The following is a 17,865-nucleotide window of genomic DNA, read 5'->3' as shown; positions in this document are numbered from 1 at the left end:
AGCGTCGACTGCATTTTAATGACCTTCATTAGTTCCATGTTACGCACAGCTCCTGTGCAGAAATTATTCCTCCTATGCTGCAAAAATTCGCACTAGAAAACATCGGGGGGCGCCAGAAACGGATTAATTCATTTTACATTGATTCGTATGGGGAAAATCGTTCCGGTTTACGAACAATTCGGCTCACGAACGGACTCCAGGAGTGGAATAAGTTCGTAAAATTTTGTTTTCAATTTTTTTTTTCTTCTCAAGGGGGGGGGGGGGTTACGTTTTTTCCTGCAAAATAACACTATAATCTCGACTTGAGGGAGGAGGTTAGAACCCTACCCCCTCCCACTTTGCGTACGCCAATGCTTCGCTGTAAATACATTTTCCGAATTTTATTATAAGCTTCCTCGACATCTTGATATTTTTTTCACACACACACACATTCACTTGGGGCCGTTCATGTATTGCGTAAGCAAATTTTTAGCCATTTTTGACCACCTCCCCCCCCCCTCTTGTCAGCAAAACTCAGCAAAACGCCGACCCCCCCCCCCCCCCCGGCAGCAAAATTTCGTCATCAGCTCTTCCCCTCTGAATCCTAACTCATATTTTCATAAAGGGGTGGTTGATGAAGTAAGCATTATCCAACCCCCCCCCCCGTCATCAAAAGTCAGCAAATCGGAAACTCTCCCCCCCCCATCGATGATGACGTAATACTTGAACGGCCCCCTATGAATGGCTTCAGATTTTCGTTGTAATTGTATTATTGTATTCGTTCTTTACTGCGTATATATTTTATCCTGGCGTAGAGTTCTTTTGTATTAAGTACAATTTTTCCTATATTTTGTGTAATGTTTATCATTTCTGCGAGCTTTAATTTGGTTTTAGCCCGTTGCTTTGTATTCTTTTGAATAAATAAATAAAGTCGAGACGGCAATTGGAAATACGGGTCGTATGGTCAGCTTACCCTGTTGGTTTATAGCTATAAGTAAAAACAACTACTACTAATACAAGGCGGCAAAAAAAAACAAAAACAAAGTAGCGGCGTGGCAGCAAGGGCTACTCACAGTTATTAAAAATGGCGTCTTCTTTAGTTTTCGCGTTGATCTGTTGCTGAAATGTTGACTTGAGTTGGGGTTGGAGTTCTTCTCAATCAGTCCATCGAAGTTTCCTAAACTACATTTCAACGGATCTAAGGTGAGATGAAACATATACGTTTTATATGTCCAATTTTTAGGTTTATGGGCGAAGTATCGGGTGTACGAAAAATTTGCTGACCATTTGGTCTTTTGACAACCCTAAATATTACCATATGAAGCATAATGAAAGGTTCGTTATGATTAAATTACCCTTATTTCCATGCTCCGTGCGTGGTCACTCATTTTGGTTCGAACAACCCACGTTTCTCTTACGAGTTGAATGGTGTCACTATCCCGGATGCAACTAGGGTCACCGATTTGGGAATTCTCATGGACGAGCGGCTTAGGTTTTCTGAACATTGTTCAGCGGTGGTCAAAAAATCGAATAGAAATGCTTGGTCTCATTTTCAAAAAGGCCTCTTCGCGTTCTCCTAAAGTCATTCTTCCGCTTTTTCGAGGCTTAGTTCGTCCTGGACTGGAGTATGCTGTAAGGTTTTGGAGACCATACCTACAGAGGGACATAGACTTGGTTGAAGGGGTGCAGAGAAGAGCTACGCGTGTCCTTATTGGCACACAGGGCTTGAGTTATGAAGAAAGACTTCATTTTTTGAATATGTTTACATTGGATGAACGCAGGTGTCGAGGAGATATGATCGAAGTGTTCAAAATTTTCAATGGTATGGATAGGATGGACCATGAACTTTTAGTACACCGCCAGTCGACTGCTTTTACAAGGGGACACCAGTATCGATTGGTGAGGGACAATGCAAGGTTATGGTGTCGCAGGGAATTTTTCTCTAATAGGGTTGTTAATAAATGGAATAGCTTACCCCCGGAGGTAGTAAATTGTAACACAATTGGCACGTTTAAAAAGAAATACGATAAACATGTTGAGGTAAATCGAGAATCTATCCATACTCAGAATAAGACAACCATAAGTATTCTTTATGGGCGTTGTATAATATTTTATCATGTGTATATATTGTTTATAATTTGCGTTAATTGCATTTTTAATTGGGTTGCTGTATTTTTAAAATTCATGACAACCATATTTTTTTTGGCATCTTTTTCTCAGCCACCTCATTGGGCATTTTGCCTGTTGTGGCGTTGTATTTATATTTATTTTATTCATTTACTAGCTATAATACCTGGCGCTGCCCGGGTTTTCTTCAATGAGGCTTTTTTTGGATCACGTGATATTTCCCTCTTTCTTTGAGGGACATGAAAACCGTGTCTAAGTTCACCAATATGATGACTTCCTGCGCGACTCGTGAAGCAACCAAATCTAAATGTAAAGAAACGTCAAAATCAATATATACATTTTTTTTTTTTCAAAGGGTGCTAGGTATTTCGATTCCCCCCCCCCCCGAACTTCAAGTTATCCATCTCTGCCTGTTTCTGCTTCAAAAAATGCTTAATTAAATCTGTGGAATTTCTTCGATGTACTTTACGGGCCCATAATTAATTTTAAAACAACCTAAACTGTATGAATTTATGCAGTTGAATGTTAAAAGACAATACGGAGACATTAATTTTCATGCTTGAGAAGATATAAATGAAAAAGTTGAAATCAATGTTATAGCAGGGATATTCAACTCAAAAGTAGGTCCGGCTAATCACTTCGTATTTAATCTCCTGGGCTTCGTATGAGTTCTAAGCGAACTCAATATTTCAAAAATCGAAAATTCAATACAATTTTTAAAATTATTGATGTAGCGGAAACCCCCCACTAAATTTCCGCATTTCTATAGTAAAATCGGTAAATTCACCATTGTAGCCTCGTAGGGTTGAAACTACTATATTTATTTTCAAAAAGGGACTATAACTTTACATCGGGGGGAAAAATCCGGCTTAGAACAAAACATACACCGCGTGAGCGACATCACAACAACTTCCTCGTTTTCCACTACTCTCGAACACTACTGCCACGAGAACGAATCTCGGGCGCGCCACCTATATTAACGGATATGGTCGGCCTTGACCGTCACAGACTCCCCCTCTGGTTTCATGAAACCGTCTCGGTACGAAACCAGGAAGTCTTCAAACATAAACAATACGGTGCATATAAACAATCAAAAATATTTGACGAACACATTTCCATAGCTGCCAAGTCTCCCGAATTTTTCGGGAATCTCCCGAATTTTATCTTCATCGCTCGACCTCCCGAAAAGTTCTTAAATCTCCCGAATTTTTACGAAAATCACAAAAAATCCCTAATTGTCCCTAAAAATTCCCTACTTCATTAAAAAAATCCCCGCTTATGAAAACAATCCCTAAGGAATTTCTTGTGGGGCATGAAGCCTCTTTTTTTTCCCTTTCGAAATGACGTCACACGTCGTAAATGGGTAAGTTCCCTTTTTAAGGAAGTTTTACAAACCCTCTGATGGTAACAAGAAAGTCGTTTGTCTTATCGCGCAGGGAAATGGCTTAGCAGAAAATAGTCCTGGATAATAATTGAAGATTATATTGACGCGCATGTGGTCAAAACTTCCTCTTTTGTTGAAGTTACGTACGTGCGATATAACAAAGCACGAATAATGATAAGCAAAAACATATTTAATCAATTTTAAAGATACTTATTATGATGAATTTCCTTTCATCAAACGTTCAAGAAGAGGGCCGACTTTTCCTTTTTGTACAAGTTGTGTTACGGACATAAACATCGGTCATGGAAAGACTGCCATCATCACTCGTGAAATGAAAAAAAAACATCAAGCAAGTGTCACAATAAGTCAGTGTTCTTCAAAAATTGACGGTGTTTTCCTTCATCTTCCGATGATTTTGGGGTCATTCGCGCAGAATGTTTGTTCACAGCGTTTCTGATTGAACAAAATATTTATTTTTACATCATTGAAGTTTTGGCCTCCAATTTCACTTGTTTTTTGCGTAGGAATTTTATTCCCAAGGGTTTAACTTCCGTTTGGAAAATCCCTATTTTATTTGGGAAAATCCCTATTGTATTTATTAGGGAGTGGTTTTAGCATAAAATACGGGTTTGCGCGAAAATCTCCCGAATTTTCATTTTCAAAAGTTGGCAGCTATGCATTTCAATAATCGAGGGCAAAAAAAAAAAAAAAAAAAATCACATATTTTCAAAAATAATATATATATATAGTTCATTCTTCACGAGAAGGATGACTTGTAGGTAGATCAATCTACGATTTTTTCGGAGGGCGGCCTCGTCGCCGCATAGGCATCACCGGTGTCTGTGCAATGTTCTTGCAAGGTCGAAATGCTGATGTATGATTCACTCCAAGTGATACCTGAGGTGAAGATGTACTGGCCACATCATGTCTACATGGAGATCTCTGGGACACCGCAGAATTTTGGCGCCTCGCCAATGAGTGTCTACAGTTTTCGTCTTGTGGAACTCTACGTGATCCTGGAAGACGGATTCGTCCTCGAAGGTCATCTCACAGTATTGACAGACGATCACCTGGACGCGATTCTGGTAATGACGCTGTCGTTTCCTCGGCATGTCATCTCTTCATGTGGGTCATGACGTGCTTTATCATCTGCAATTTCCGACTGAATGTGGACTGGCAGATTCCGCAAACGTATGCGGCCTGCAAGCGACTGGCGGACACGACCTTGCAGTTGCTTGAAGTTGGTGACTTGGAATGGTTTTTTGAGTGTTTCTCGTCAACGCATCTCTGAAACTGACTCTTCTGAACGAACTGGCAGACGTGACATCTGAATAAATATCTGGCGTCGAGCGGAGGATTCGCGGCAACCCTTTGTTTCTTCGCATCGTCTTTTCCTGGCATAGCCGTTGTTTCTATCAATGCTTCGACCTTTTTGCGTCCCCTTTCTGTCTGGCTTCGGATGTCCACGAGTCGAAGCGGGACAGGCTTGCGACCCCTCTTGGTTTTCGCTGGATACATTCGGTACTGAGACACAGGTGTTGGTGAACTATTACCAGTGTTGATATGATGTTGAACGAATGGAGTAGGCTCTCCCCCTGGTTTGAAGACATCCTGATGTTCGCTTAGCGGGGCGCTAAGATGACGCTTTTACTCGGGAGTCAAATCTCTTCCCTCGTCAGCACGCAATCGGTATGAATGCATGAGGTCCACTGATTCTGATACTGCACAATCAGCCGCTGGAAGCTGTGGGAATGAGAATTGGTGATGGGGAGTGTCACTGAAAAACCAACATTTCCTTTTTAGATCCACAGCGATGCCTGCTGCCGTCAGGAAGTCTAATCCCAGCAGCGATCGGTTACCCTTTGCTTCTGGAAACACTAAAAAGGTGGTATCAATAGTTCGATTTCCAACGCTTACGTTGACTTCATAGACCTTGCAGATAGACCGGGTACCATCAGCCAGAGAAACAGTCGTCGTGGCACTGTTCATAGGTACATTTTTACTTAGAAAAAGCTTGTATAAGAGTTCCCCTGCAACCGAGTGTGTCGCACCTGTGTTGATACATATGAGACCACGATCTTGACATACTTGAATTTCCATCAGCGGTAGCGATACCTGAGCGTCTGTGGGTTGACAGCTGTACAAAATAGCGTTGTTTGGTGATTTCACAGCTGTCGCAGTCGATGGAGAGCAATTTGGACATTTTGCTTTGATGAACCCCGGCATACGACATCCATAGCAAACGACAGACGATCTGTCATGTAAAGGTACGGATTTTTGGGGTTGCACAGTTTTACGAACTTGTTCGGGTTTATTCGAAAAATTGTTTCGGTTGAAAACACTTCTGATATTGTCATAGGCATCCAGTTTATCGGCAAGAACAGTGGGTGAGATTACTTCTATCCACTCATCCATTAGATGCTCTTTGCATTCAGGAGGGACTTTCTTTTTCATCTGGTCGGTAATGATCAAGTCCTTTAACCCATGGAAAGTTGTGATGTTTCAGTTCAGTATGATTCAGTTAACCAGTTGTCGAAGAACGACCTGAGCTCGAAATAGTAATCACGCCAAGTACTGTCTTTCGATTTCTTGTGAGTAGCAAACAGTTGACGGAATTTTTCAGCAGATAATCGGAAGCGTTTCAGGAGGACCCCTTTTACACGTTGATAATCAGATGCTTTATCTTCAGGTTCCTGTGCGATGAGCGATGTTACACTACTCGGCAGGACTGTGATGAGGTGGGATACCCAAAATTCTTCAGGGACCTTCGTCAATTTGAGTTGCCGTTCAGCGAGAGATAGAAACAAGGATATGTCATCCTTTTGAACGTCGAAACTCGGGAGAAGTTTATGAAGTTCAAATCTAAATTCTGGTGACGTTGACACAGAGCTGGCACCGTTATAAGCGACTTCGGGTTGAAGTTTGAGTTTTTCCAAGTTCGAATTGCATTTCCAACTTTCGGATTTCGATTTCCGCGTGAAGCGTGGCTTGTTCCCGTTGATCTTGGCGTTTAGAGTCCGAAATTCTCTCATCGATGATAGTTAGCAGGAATTGTTTCATAAAGTCCTCATCATAATCGTCGTGGTTGATTATTGCAGATTTTATCTGAATGACTGTCATGTCGGTTGACACTGCTACTCCCAATGCTTGAGCTAGAACGATGAGGTCTTGCTTCTTTCCTTTTGCTAAATAAGCCATGCCACACTATAAACCAATGTTTCAATAACAATAAAAAAAAATCTACACTTTTGAGACGCGCGGAACGACATAAAAAAAAACGAACATTAAACATTTTCACACTCGACGAACACTTTCGCGAATTTCGTTTCAGGTTGAAAACGAACATCCGACGAACATTTGCGACGAAAGTTTCATTTACCAATTCGTAGGTACGTTCAGGCTGAACGCTGACGATTTCCCTCGAGTTGAAAAAAAACCGTCATATTTCACGTTGGGCGTCAAATTATAGCCTCGTAGGGTTGAAACTACTATATTTATTTTCAAAAAGGGACTATAACTTTACATCGGGGGGGAAAATCCGGCTTAGAACAAAACATACACCGCGTGAGCGACATCACAACAACTTCCTCGTTTTCCACAACTCTCGAACACTACTGCCACGCATGGAGGAATGAATAACAGGAGGTGACACCAGGCACGAAAATTGAAGCCGTTGTGGCAACCCTATGGGCTGACAAGTAAGCCCAAACAAACCGCTCTTTTCCCTATACTTAACATGTGTTTTGCCGGATCGAATTCTCTTAAAATATTAATATCTAAATAAATTTAAGCACCATGACCATTTAATGCGTCTTCAGGTAATCTACATGAGCTAATAAAGGGGAAAAATAAAATCTTATCCTTATGTAAGTGGTTTTTATATTTTTAATTTATTTTTGAAAAAGGGGAAGATCACTTTTCACTCTCGACTCGTCATAAGTTTTTTGTTCAGTGCTTCAATTTATTTGAAAAATTCGATGTATGACATTAATGTCTATGGGAATATGATTAATTAAAATAATATGAAGCTGCAATAAAATGCAATTTCATAATTTTTTTCTTTTAACTGTTTATTTTGCCTTTTTGTTTCGTTCATCATTATGATAGATCCGGGACATTTCGAAAGTGTTTGAGGCCCGTGGGCGCTCGTCTTAAGCTTTACATGAAGAATTTTGATTTCTGAATCAATCCTGAGGTGCTCGAGCACCTTCTGACAGGGCCGTAGCTAGGATTTTTGGCACCCGGGGCAAAGAACATTTTGCCGCCCCCGTGCCTCAAACATGGGCGGAGATACGGGGGGGGGGGCAAAGGTGGAGTCGACTGATCTAATGTATATATGAGCTGACATCATCATCATCGTGCCCCCCCAGCAATAATGACCTTGCCCCCCCCCCCCCAGACTTCCAAGTCAATCTCCGCCTATGGCCTCAAAGTACTGGAAGTGCTCGAGCGTCCTCCGCCACTGTGTATTTATGGTTTTGCTGCCTGTAGGCTGTACAAATTTCGCCACCCTTCTTCCGTTCCACTCTCATATTCTTGAATACGTATTACTGGAAATATATGCCACCCATCCGAACTTTCCGCTATGTAGATGTATTGAGAAAAAAATATTAAAAAATAAAAAACTTTTTTTTACGAGCCGCGATAAGTCATCTCTCTGGCCTATAGTGTTTATAAAAATAATCTGGGCTTTTTTTTTCCCTCTTCATTTTGTACCAATTACTTTGCTTTTAAAGTGGTACGTGTACGAAAATTTGACAAAAAAGTTTCGAATTGAATTCTAAATTGAAATCTAAAATTGTGTCTGTGTTCGTCGAGTTTTTGCCTGGAATGGAGAAATATTTCTACAATATTTTAATATAAACAGCTGAAAAGCGTTATATATGCTGATGTTTTGCATATATAATATGTTTTTCGCAAAAAAAGGCAGATTCTTTTCCAAACACCGCTTGTTCAAGTGTCTTTAAACATTGTATTTCTCTCAGCACTGAGGTATTACATGTTTTGGCATAATATTTTTAAAATTAAAATGCCAAGAAGAAATTTTGTGGCACAAGATATGGGTAAATTTTGGTTATTTTTGCAAAAGGTTCCATGTTGTAGAAGTTGATATTCGAAAACAAATAACAACTAAAATTGTAAAAGCTCTCGTTCAATTGTATAAATATATCCAAAGAATTTGAGGGAAAAAAATCGAATTGCTAAAGTGAATAGTAAATTTTTAAATGATTTTTAAAAACGGGGATGTTTCTCATAGGAAAGCATGGGAAGCCACGGTTTGTTTGGGCTTACTTGGTCCCTTTAATAGAGCGATCAGTGGCTTCATCTGGCAACCCAGATTCCCCATGCTTTCTCAACGGAGGCGCTGGTCGCGTCACCTCCTGTTATTCATTCCTCCATGACTGCCACGAGAGCGAATCTCGGGCGCGCCACCTATATTATCGGATACGGTCGGCCTTGACCGTCACACACCATTGATTTCTATGAGGATCACCCTTTGCCTGACCCTCAAAGCGATGCTGATTATGACGTCTATTCAAAAAGTCTCATTACTGGGAGTATTGAAAATGTGGCAAACCATTACAAAGGCAAAAACTATTATACATATACTGGCAGCGTTAAAGAAGTGACAAACAAACCATTGTAAAGGCATAAACACGTCTGAAACGCATTGCTAGGGAACCACGGTAACCAAAGTAAACATTCGGAAAGTGATTGTTGAGGCCCAAAAACCATTGTTGCTCGACAGATTTTTTTGCCCATTTGGGGTACTTTCCCTGCTCTGACAAAATTTTGAAGTAGCCTATCGTTTAAATCGGGTCCCATTTGGTATATATGCAAAATTTGGCGACGATCGATTTAAAATTGTAGATTTGTATAGAGAACACACACACACACAGAAAATCAATTTTATATATATAGATAATTGCGATAACCAAAAAGAGTGTTTTGCATAATTAACCTCAAAGCGGCAATTAGTAAAAAAGGCAAATGATCGCTAAATTTGGTCTGCGCCCGATACTTCATATTAGCCATTATTGTTTAATATATCGTTGATTTTCGCGAGAGTTCTCAGGCACTGGACCGAGGGGCTTAAAGTTCCCTACCTAGCAGAGGTCGTCGGAAGTGTTTCGAACCTGTGGGTGCCCGTCTTGAGAGTTATGAAGGAAATTTCGATTTTTGAATCAATTCTGTGTGCTCGGACACGTTCTACAAACTTCCGTGGGTGCTCGAGCACCCCTGGCTCCGACGCCACTGCTACTGAGTTAACTTTGTTAAGGACAGGCGCGAATCTAGGGGAGGGGATAGATCCCACATAGAGCCTGTCCTTCACAAAGTTACCTATGCAGGGGCTATCCCCACCCCCCTTCTCAAGCGAAATGCGATAATTCATGACATTTTCGGCATTTAAATATATATAACAATATTGCATTCGATCAATCCTTTGAAAATTACTTGTATCCACGTTTTTGATAAAATAAGAAAGGAGGTCTGCCCCGGGAAATCAGTGCCATCTTAAGGCATGGGCTCATCCGGGCACGGCCCGGGAGCATCCAGAAAAGAGGGGCCTCAGAAAAACGAGAAGTAGTTGAATTTTTTGAGAGTTTTCCTGGTAGGGGCACAGAAAAATCACTTGGCCCGGGGGAGCCCCATGGTGCTTTTAAGACGGCACTGCGGAAAATACGGGACAAAATGCGGGGTCACAGCAACTAATTTTTAGCAATTTGTATAACCCTTCCCAACAGCAAGCTCTAGATCCGCCCATGGTGAAAGAATATGCAGGGTGAGTGTAAAAAAGAACCATTGGTCAGAGTGATCTGATATTTTACCTGAATGTACGTGAAGCAATGGGATTTTGTCTAGCAATAGAAAAAAAAAATAGTTCACAAATTGACCGATAGATGGCGTTGTACTCGTCATTAAATGCCCGTAAGAAAAATCGTAGAAAAGCAAACAGTGATGAAACCATCAGGAAAAGGATGTGGTAAATTAGCTGCTACTCAAAAAATGTTCAATATGCTGTGCACCGTTTTCTCCTATGAGCCGAAAGCGCACAACAGCATGTTCCACAATAGATCGAAGTGTATCTGGGGTTGTTGTGAATGTGTTGCGTAAAGCGGTTTTTCAACTCAGCTAAGTTCGCAATGTGCACAACACTTTTTAGATGACCCCCACACCCTGAAGTCACAAGGGGTGAGGTCAGATGATCGTGGTTACGAAACTGTTGGAAAATGGCGACTGATAACTCTGTCATTGCCAAAATGGAGATTCAACAGTTGCTTCACTGGTGTTGTAATATGCAGAGGAGCGCCATCTTGCACGAAATTGTGCTGCCCACAGCGCATACATTTGCGTTGTTGCAATGCTGGAATGATCTGGTTACGCAAAAGAGATTCATACCGTGTCCCATTGACTGTACAAGTTACAGGACCCCGATCTCATCGAAAAAGAAAGGGCCAACGATAAACGCTACCGTAAACCCGCACCACACAATGACTTTTGGAGAATGAACAGGCAATGGTTGCATTTGAAACGGACTCTCTCTTGTCCATATCCTGCAATTTTGTGTATTGACAGAACCTTGGAGATGGAAAATGGGCTTCGTCTGTCCACAAATTGTTCCATGGCCATGCATAGTCCACTTCAACGCGAGCAAGAAATTGCATTGCGAAATGTTCTCGTATTAGCAGTTCCGCAGGAAACAACTCTTGAACATGCGTAATTTTGTATATATAGCATTGCAGGATGTTTCGTAAAATTTTACGAACTGTGCTGACAGGAATGCCTAAAGTTCGGCCAATTTCCCGAGCACTGCGCGCTCCCAAAGCACTGCTCGACGCTTCCTGGAATGCTCCTTCCACTCGCTCCACTGAGATCGAAGCGATTGCTTTCCTCGCTCTGCCATATTGCACGTCAAACGAACCCGTCTCTTCGGCTTCAGCAGTCATCATCTTTAGACCGATTCCAGAGCCGCTTCTAAAACCCTTTAATGCCCGGAATTTCTTTAATGCAGATTCCACAGTCACCGTTCCTGTAAAAAAGTTTCAAAAGCAGAGCCCGATCCTTCAATAACAACGTCATGACGACCTTCTCGGACGCAGAGACTGCACGTTCCCCGCCTTTTTTTTATCACAATTGCAATATGCGGTGTGTGTATGCCTTGTCTTTTAATTAGCATTTTATGATGAGAGCAGCTCCATCTATCGGTCAATTTTTTTTGAACTATCTGTTTTCATTTTCCCAGACAAAATCCCATTGCTTCATGTAAATTCATATTCAGGTGAAATATCAGGTCATTCTGGCCAATGGTTCTTTTTTTACAGCCTTTTCAAAAACAAACTTTAATTATAATCGCCCTGTATATAGGCACCTCCCCCATAGATAAGACATCTGTAGGGGGGGGTGTTGATATAGGCAGCTCTTGCCGAACGCCCCCCAACGATCGCAAAAAAATTTTATAATTTCTTATATTATTTTTGGTTGGTTTTTTAATATTATTGATCGAAGCTTTTTGGATCACGTGATATTTTCCTCCTTCAGAGAAGGGTTTCAGTAGGGTGACCATACGTCCCGTATTTCCCGGGACAGTCCGGTATTTTCTGTTTTTTTTGGCCGTCCCGACTTTTCGGCAAAAGTGTCCCGGTTTTTCCCGTATTTTACACGAAGCCTAGTTGAATTTTTATTCTTTATTGAAGTCAAAGAATATTAATCTCCCACATTTGCCTTGGTGAACGTTTTTTTTTTCGTGGAATACATTTTAATCCACTGCAATTTGCAGTAATGCATCATTTCCCGCCATTGTGATTTATCCGTAATTTCAACAATATTTAGCAACTTTGTGTGATTTTGGCGTCGTTTTTGGCGATAATTGGCGATGTCCCGTATTTGGAATCCCAATGTCCCGTATTTCTCTCGAGGAAATATGGTCAGCCTAGGTTTGAGAGACATGCAAAACCGCATACAAGTTAACCAACCTGGCGATTTCCTCGGGTGCTCATGGAGGATACATATCTAAATTAAATAAATTGACAAATGAATAGATTTCAATTATGGCACAAAATTAACCGACATTTTATAAAATACAAACCACAAATAGTTGTTTTCAATTCCCTAGTTTGAAAAGATTCTCAGAATAAGTTCGTGTGAAGTGATTCGAGGATTCCGAATAATTTTGTTTCTCATTAAGCGCGAGATTCAAATTTGCATTTTGCATTCCCCCCCCCCCCACAACCCCTTCCCTACGTGGGGGGGGGGAAGGAAAGACTGCTACCAGAACATTTTCTTTTAATTTGTTTCATTTTAATGTCAACTCATAGTTATTGAGTCATGAAAATCACGTGTCAACATTTTTGATGAAAATATGAAATTCAAGTATTGAAGAAATGAAGAAACCGGGACATTTTTGCTAAAAAGTCGGGATGGCCCACAAAAGAAAAAAAAAACCAAGACTGTCCCGAGAAATACGGGACGTATGGTTACCATGTCCATTAGAGAAGGGATAGGAGGTCGATGTAAAGGTTTAAGTCTTTATGCTAGGTTTGAAGGGCCTGTCTCGGTGTCCCGGTCGATTTGTTTTTCGGAAAGAATGTGTTGCGAATAATTTGATAATTAATACAAAGCAATTTCTAAAGGTAATCCGCGAAAAGATATCCCGGTTTCATCTATTTTAAATCTGGTCAGTGGACCTCACAATGAACTTTGTGAGGGACTGAGCCAGCCCCCCTCCCCTTCCGCTGTCGTCTGTCCAACCATCTCAACGCAAGGGACTCAGCCCTGAGTTCTGAAGCGCATGGGGTGGGGCTTCGTGATCGATGAGATTTGGTACACTATGATATTTCCGAAATTTAATAGCTTAGCGTTTTTGACTGGGTAGTGGGGGGGGGGGGGCTTAAAACGTCACTTTAGACGAAGGCCGATGGTGCTGTTCGGAAGGCCATGACTGGAACGTGTTGGTTGACTTTCATGTTATTACTGTCTTGTCATCAGAGCAGAGTCGCTGCGATCATTTGTGATGACTTCCTCTTTTTCGCGGAAGTTCGATTTCTGCAGACATGAAGAAAATATTAGGTACTGAATGTGTGCTTAGAGGTGTTCCAGATTTTGCGTATGTTCAAGCACATAGCGAAGGATCAAATTTTGATGGTCATGAGAAGGAAATTTTTCAGCCTTATTTGAAACATTATATAACTACATTAGTGTTAATATTAATAGTACTGTCTGTGTCAATACGTTACAATTCTGCAACTTGCACTGCTCTTCCTGAATCGTATATAGCGGAAGATTGTATTGTGCGGTCGCAAGACAGTCGGTTTGCGTGAGGGTAGAAAAGCAAAGGAAAGAATAATGAAGCTAAAGCTTCTGCTGGATATGTTCAAGCAGGGTCTTTATTCAGTTTTCTATCCAATCTGGCGTAGTGCATACCGGGTAGACCCAAGAATGAAACGGGGAGGGAGAGGACCAGATGAAATGGGGAAAGTACTAAATGTGGGGGAAGGGGGGGCGTAAACGGGTTGATCCGAACCCAACCAGGCTCTGTGACCGAAGTCATTTAAGCGGTGTCCAAAAGAGCCGCGAAACGTAGCTTTATGAAATGTTGATACATTTTTTTACTTTCGCATCATCCAGCTGTTAAAGCCTTCGTACACATATATATATACACTGTATATTGATACAGGAGTGTCATGATACAGAGGATGTGATGTAGAATAGCAAGAAATAAACATACGTGCCGTATGAGGGGAACAGCAAAACTACCTTATCTCGATTGATTTTTAGTATTTTTCCGCCTTAATTTTCAAAAGAAAAAGGAAAAACAGTTCGCTGTCTACAGATAAGAAAATATTGAATGTTCTTTGGTTATAAATATATATAAATGGTTTTTTTTCATTAGGTATTTCATCAGGGATAATCGTCGGCGTTTCGTTTTCAAAGTCAAGACGGTTGGAAAATTTCGCGATTGATCCCGTCAAGTCTTTAAAGTAGAATTCGCTATTCACCCTCGACGAAAACTGACCAAAGAACTAACTCTACACGATGGAAACACGTCTTCAGAACAGGTCGAATGAAAATGACTTCGGTGGAGTTGAAAATACGGCGACGTTGTCTTCGAATGAATCGGATGTGGATACTGTAGACGAGGAAGATGCAGCATCCCTCATCGTCAAAAAAGCCCAGGAAATAGAAGTAAAAAAGAAAGACCCGAAACATCGAAAATCAAACAGGGATGAAAGTTCCATGAGCACTGAAGAAAAACCTCACAAGTGTGTATTTTGCGGTAAAGCTTTCCGTTACATGTATGCCCTAAATGAGCATTTGAGAGTCCACACTGGGGAAAAGCCATTTGAATGTGGCATTTGCTTCAAGAAGTTTACACTCAGATCAATTTTGTCCAGTCACATGAGTGTTCACAAGGGTGAAAAACGATACGGATGCAATTTTTGTAAGAAACTCTTTTTACGTATGACTGGCTTGATCGTTCACACAAGAGTTCACACTGGTGAAAAACCCTACGAATGTGAATTTTGCACGAAAAAATTTTCACATAAATGTAGCTTAAACGTTCACAAACGAATTCACACTGGTGAAAAACCATACAAGTGCGAACGTTGCGAGAAAACGTTCTCACGCAAGGATAACCTGAATCATCACGAAAGAATCCACACAGGTGAGAAACCCTACAAATGCGAACTTTGCGCGAAAACATTTTCAGCTAAAAGTACTTTGAGAAAACACAGAAGGATTCACACAGGTGAGAAACCCTACGAATGTGAATTTTGCACGAAAACGTTTTCCCATGAGAGTGGCATAATCGTTCACAAACGAATTCACACTGGTGAAAAACGCTACAAATGCGAATTCTGCGCGAAAACGTTTTTAAGTGACAGCAAGTGGAATAGACACAAAAGAATTTTTCACGAAGGTGGAAAACCCTACGGATATGAAATTTGCAAGATAACTTTTTTTCAGCTAGGTGGCTTGAACAATCAGAGATCAATTCGCACTTATGGGAAAACCCTATGAATGTGACATCTGCGCCGAAATATTCACAGTAAATTCAGCGCAAGGAGATTCACACTGGCAAAGAGCTCTTTGAGTGTGATATTTGCGAGCAAAAATTTTCTTATCCATCATCTTTGGCGATCCACAAGGTGATTCACGACGGATTATATTTCACTAGGCATAATACTGGGACTCGTACCGGAAGTAAAAAAGCCGTGGCATTTTTAGCAATAAAGACAACCGACATTTCAGTTTCGCATAAAAACTTCTTTCTGGTTGTCGTGGAGTTTTATTCCGAGATTCGCGTTTTTAATTTATTTTGAGTTTCTATCACTTTGTGTGACGTGAGAAAAATCGAATCAAAACTATTTGTTTTCTTATTTCTGTAATTTTTAAATCGAAATAAATTTACTTATCAAAAATTAGGTATATTTTTTATTTACATGGCTATATGTACAGGGTGATTATAAAAAAACTATCCCGACATAGGGGCCCCTAACTATCATACCATTCACAGAAACTGGATGAAATTTTGGCATAAGGTATTTTGAGGTATGCGCTCAAGAATGATATGGAAAACAACAGTGTCACTCTAACAGTTACGGTTACAGTGAGAAAACTTCGAAAATATCAAATGGCAACACCAAGTTTTTTGTATTGGAATGTGATCTCCATTGTGAAAAACGCTATCAGGCAATGAAATACGTAAATTGCCCTTTTGCTTGTGGAAAAAATGCTGCGATTGAGCATACCCACATAATTCTGTTAGATTTGTCTATTACATGATCATTATGTGTAGAGAAAGAAAGATTTTTTTTTTTATTAAGAATATACAGCCCAAGTATTTTATTTGTCTAACAGGGCTTAATGATTGAGTACCAATTTGAAGTCGCCTATCGGGTATTTTACGACGTCTAGTGAACCAGAGAAATTTACACTTGTCACTATTGAGTTGGATGGCAGATTGATCACACCAATATTCTATTTCATCCATGGTTTCTTGCAAATTGTCTAAGGCCTGGTTTGCATTCCTACTGCTGCACAAAACTGCACAGTCTTCTGCAAATAAAGATATAATTCCATTTTATAAACTCTGAGACTCTAATTAACTGTGTCACGCAAGAGTGCTCAGGTATGAACCCATGCTGTTCTACTCATAGTTCTGCAACGTGAAAACGCTGATTGGTTAAAAACCGGAAATTCAGGTTTTTTTTTGGTCAATCAGCGTTTTCACGCTGCGCGCGCTGTAGAGACCTGCTCCTGGGAAAACCTGGCTTTAACGACGAGCGAAGAAATATTGCGTCCGTTCACTATCAACGATGAAGAGAGAATCCTAAAATTTTTCGGTCGTCGTGGCTCTTCGACGACCTTGTCCAGTTCTTCTCGATATGAATCCAGTGTCCTGAAACTGTTTCCACAAATTGCAGTCGACACTGGGCATAACATCGAGCTCTGTATTCACCTGCACTGGTGATTGCCCTGCCTCCAATCTACCGACAATTCACCATCTCATTCCGTCATCCGTACGTTTGTGGTTACTTATTTTACCTGATAGATAATAAAATTCACCAAACTCTTGCGAGAAACACAACGAATGTCGCCAAGGAGTACGAGCACACGAATCATGGAAAACGCCTCGTGTCCTTATCATCCCCTCCGTGGTCACAGCTCCGCCCACACGCGCATGTACGCTTGCGTATTCGACAATGAATATTTGCATACTTCTTCGGTGGCAGTATTAGTACCTTTGGTTCAGTACTTTTTGTGAAAATATAAACACACAAATGTGCAAATTCTCTTATTTTTGCACACGAGTGTATGATAAATCGCCAAAAAATTTGGGAAGGTGTCGCAACTTCAAATGTGGCAGTTATAATGCGGATCAGGAAAAATTTTAAAAACCGCTTGCAAAACACACACATTTGACGTAGCTAATCCGCGGCCCCCCTCACATCGTTGAACGGGGGTCTTGATTTTTGACAGGACCCCAGACTAAGATTTATAGCTGGCTTCTCATATTGATTTTTAAGAAAATTTATAGTTTTAAATATTTCAAAAATATTAGACTGATAGCTAAGTCTTCCAGAGCACCGTCAGCCTTTCCTAATGGGGAGCTGGCCATGGCCTTAATATCAGCATGAGCCTTGTGGAAAAGAGTTTCTCTGATTCCAAATTTTACTTCATGTATTAGGCATTATTTTGTTTTGATCTCTAATAAACTTAAGGCTCCTTATCCACCTACACTATCCAGTATGCCCGTGTATTAAGACAGTCCTGCCTTCAGACCCCCTCCTCGGAAAGCTGTTTTTTTTCTGTCTAATCCGAATTCCAAGACTTATATCGAGTTCCCTAAATTGAATTTCGGTGGATGCATA

At 40.7% G+C, this 17,865-nt stretch overlaps 1 protein-coding gene across 1 annotated transcript; it reads left to right on the top strand.

The window, feature by feature from the left end:
- Positions 1 to 1,004: 1,004 nt before the first annotated feature.
- Positions 1,005 to 15,907, top strand: LOC149070860 (uncharacterized). The gene is made up of 2 exons (XM_089248663.1): positions 1,005 to 1,182; positions 14,382 to 15,907. Exon 2 carries the CDS (start codon positions 14,525 to 14,527, stop codon positions 15,509 to 15,511), a length of 987 nt encoding a protein of 328 aa, XP_089104789.1. The 5' UTR covers positions 1,005 to 1,182; positions 14,382 to 14,524; the 3' UTR covers positions 15,512 to 15,907.
- The last annotated feature ends 1,958 nt before the right edge of the window (positions 15,908 to 17,865 follow it).

The sequence above is a fragment of the Pholcus phalangioides genome, unplaced genomic scaffold (genome assembly GCF_987345545.1).
Source record: "Pholcus phalangioides strain wild (caught in Gottingen) unplaced genomic scaffold, Ppha-v1.0 ptg000020l_1, whole genome shotgun sequence".
NCBI lineage: Eukaryota > Metazoa > Arthropoda > Arachnida > Araneae > Pholcidae > Pholcus > Pholcus phalangioides.
Note: the sequence above shows the minus strand (reverse complement) of the source record. Positions and strands in the feature narration are given on the sequence as shown.

What these genes read in the sequence shown, in the direction of transcription:
- LOC149070860 (XM_089248663.1), top strand. Translation starts at nt 14,525, where the DNA reads ATGGAAACACGTCTTCAGAACAGGTCGAATGAAAATGACTTCGGTGGA.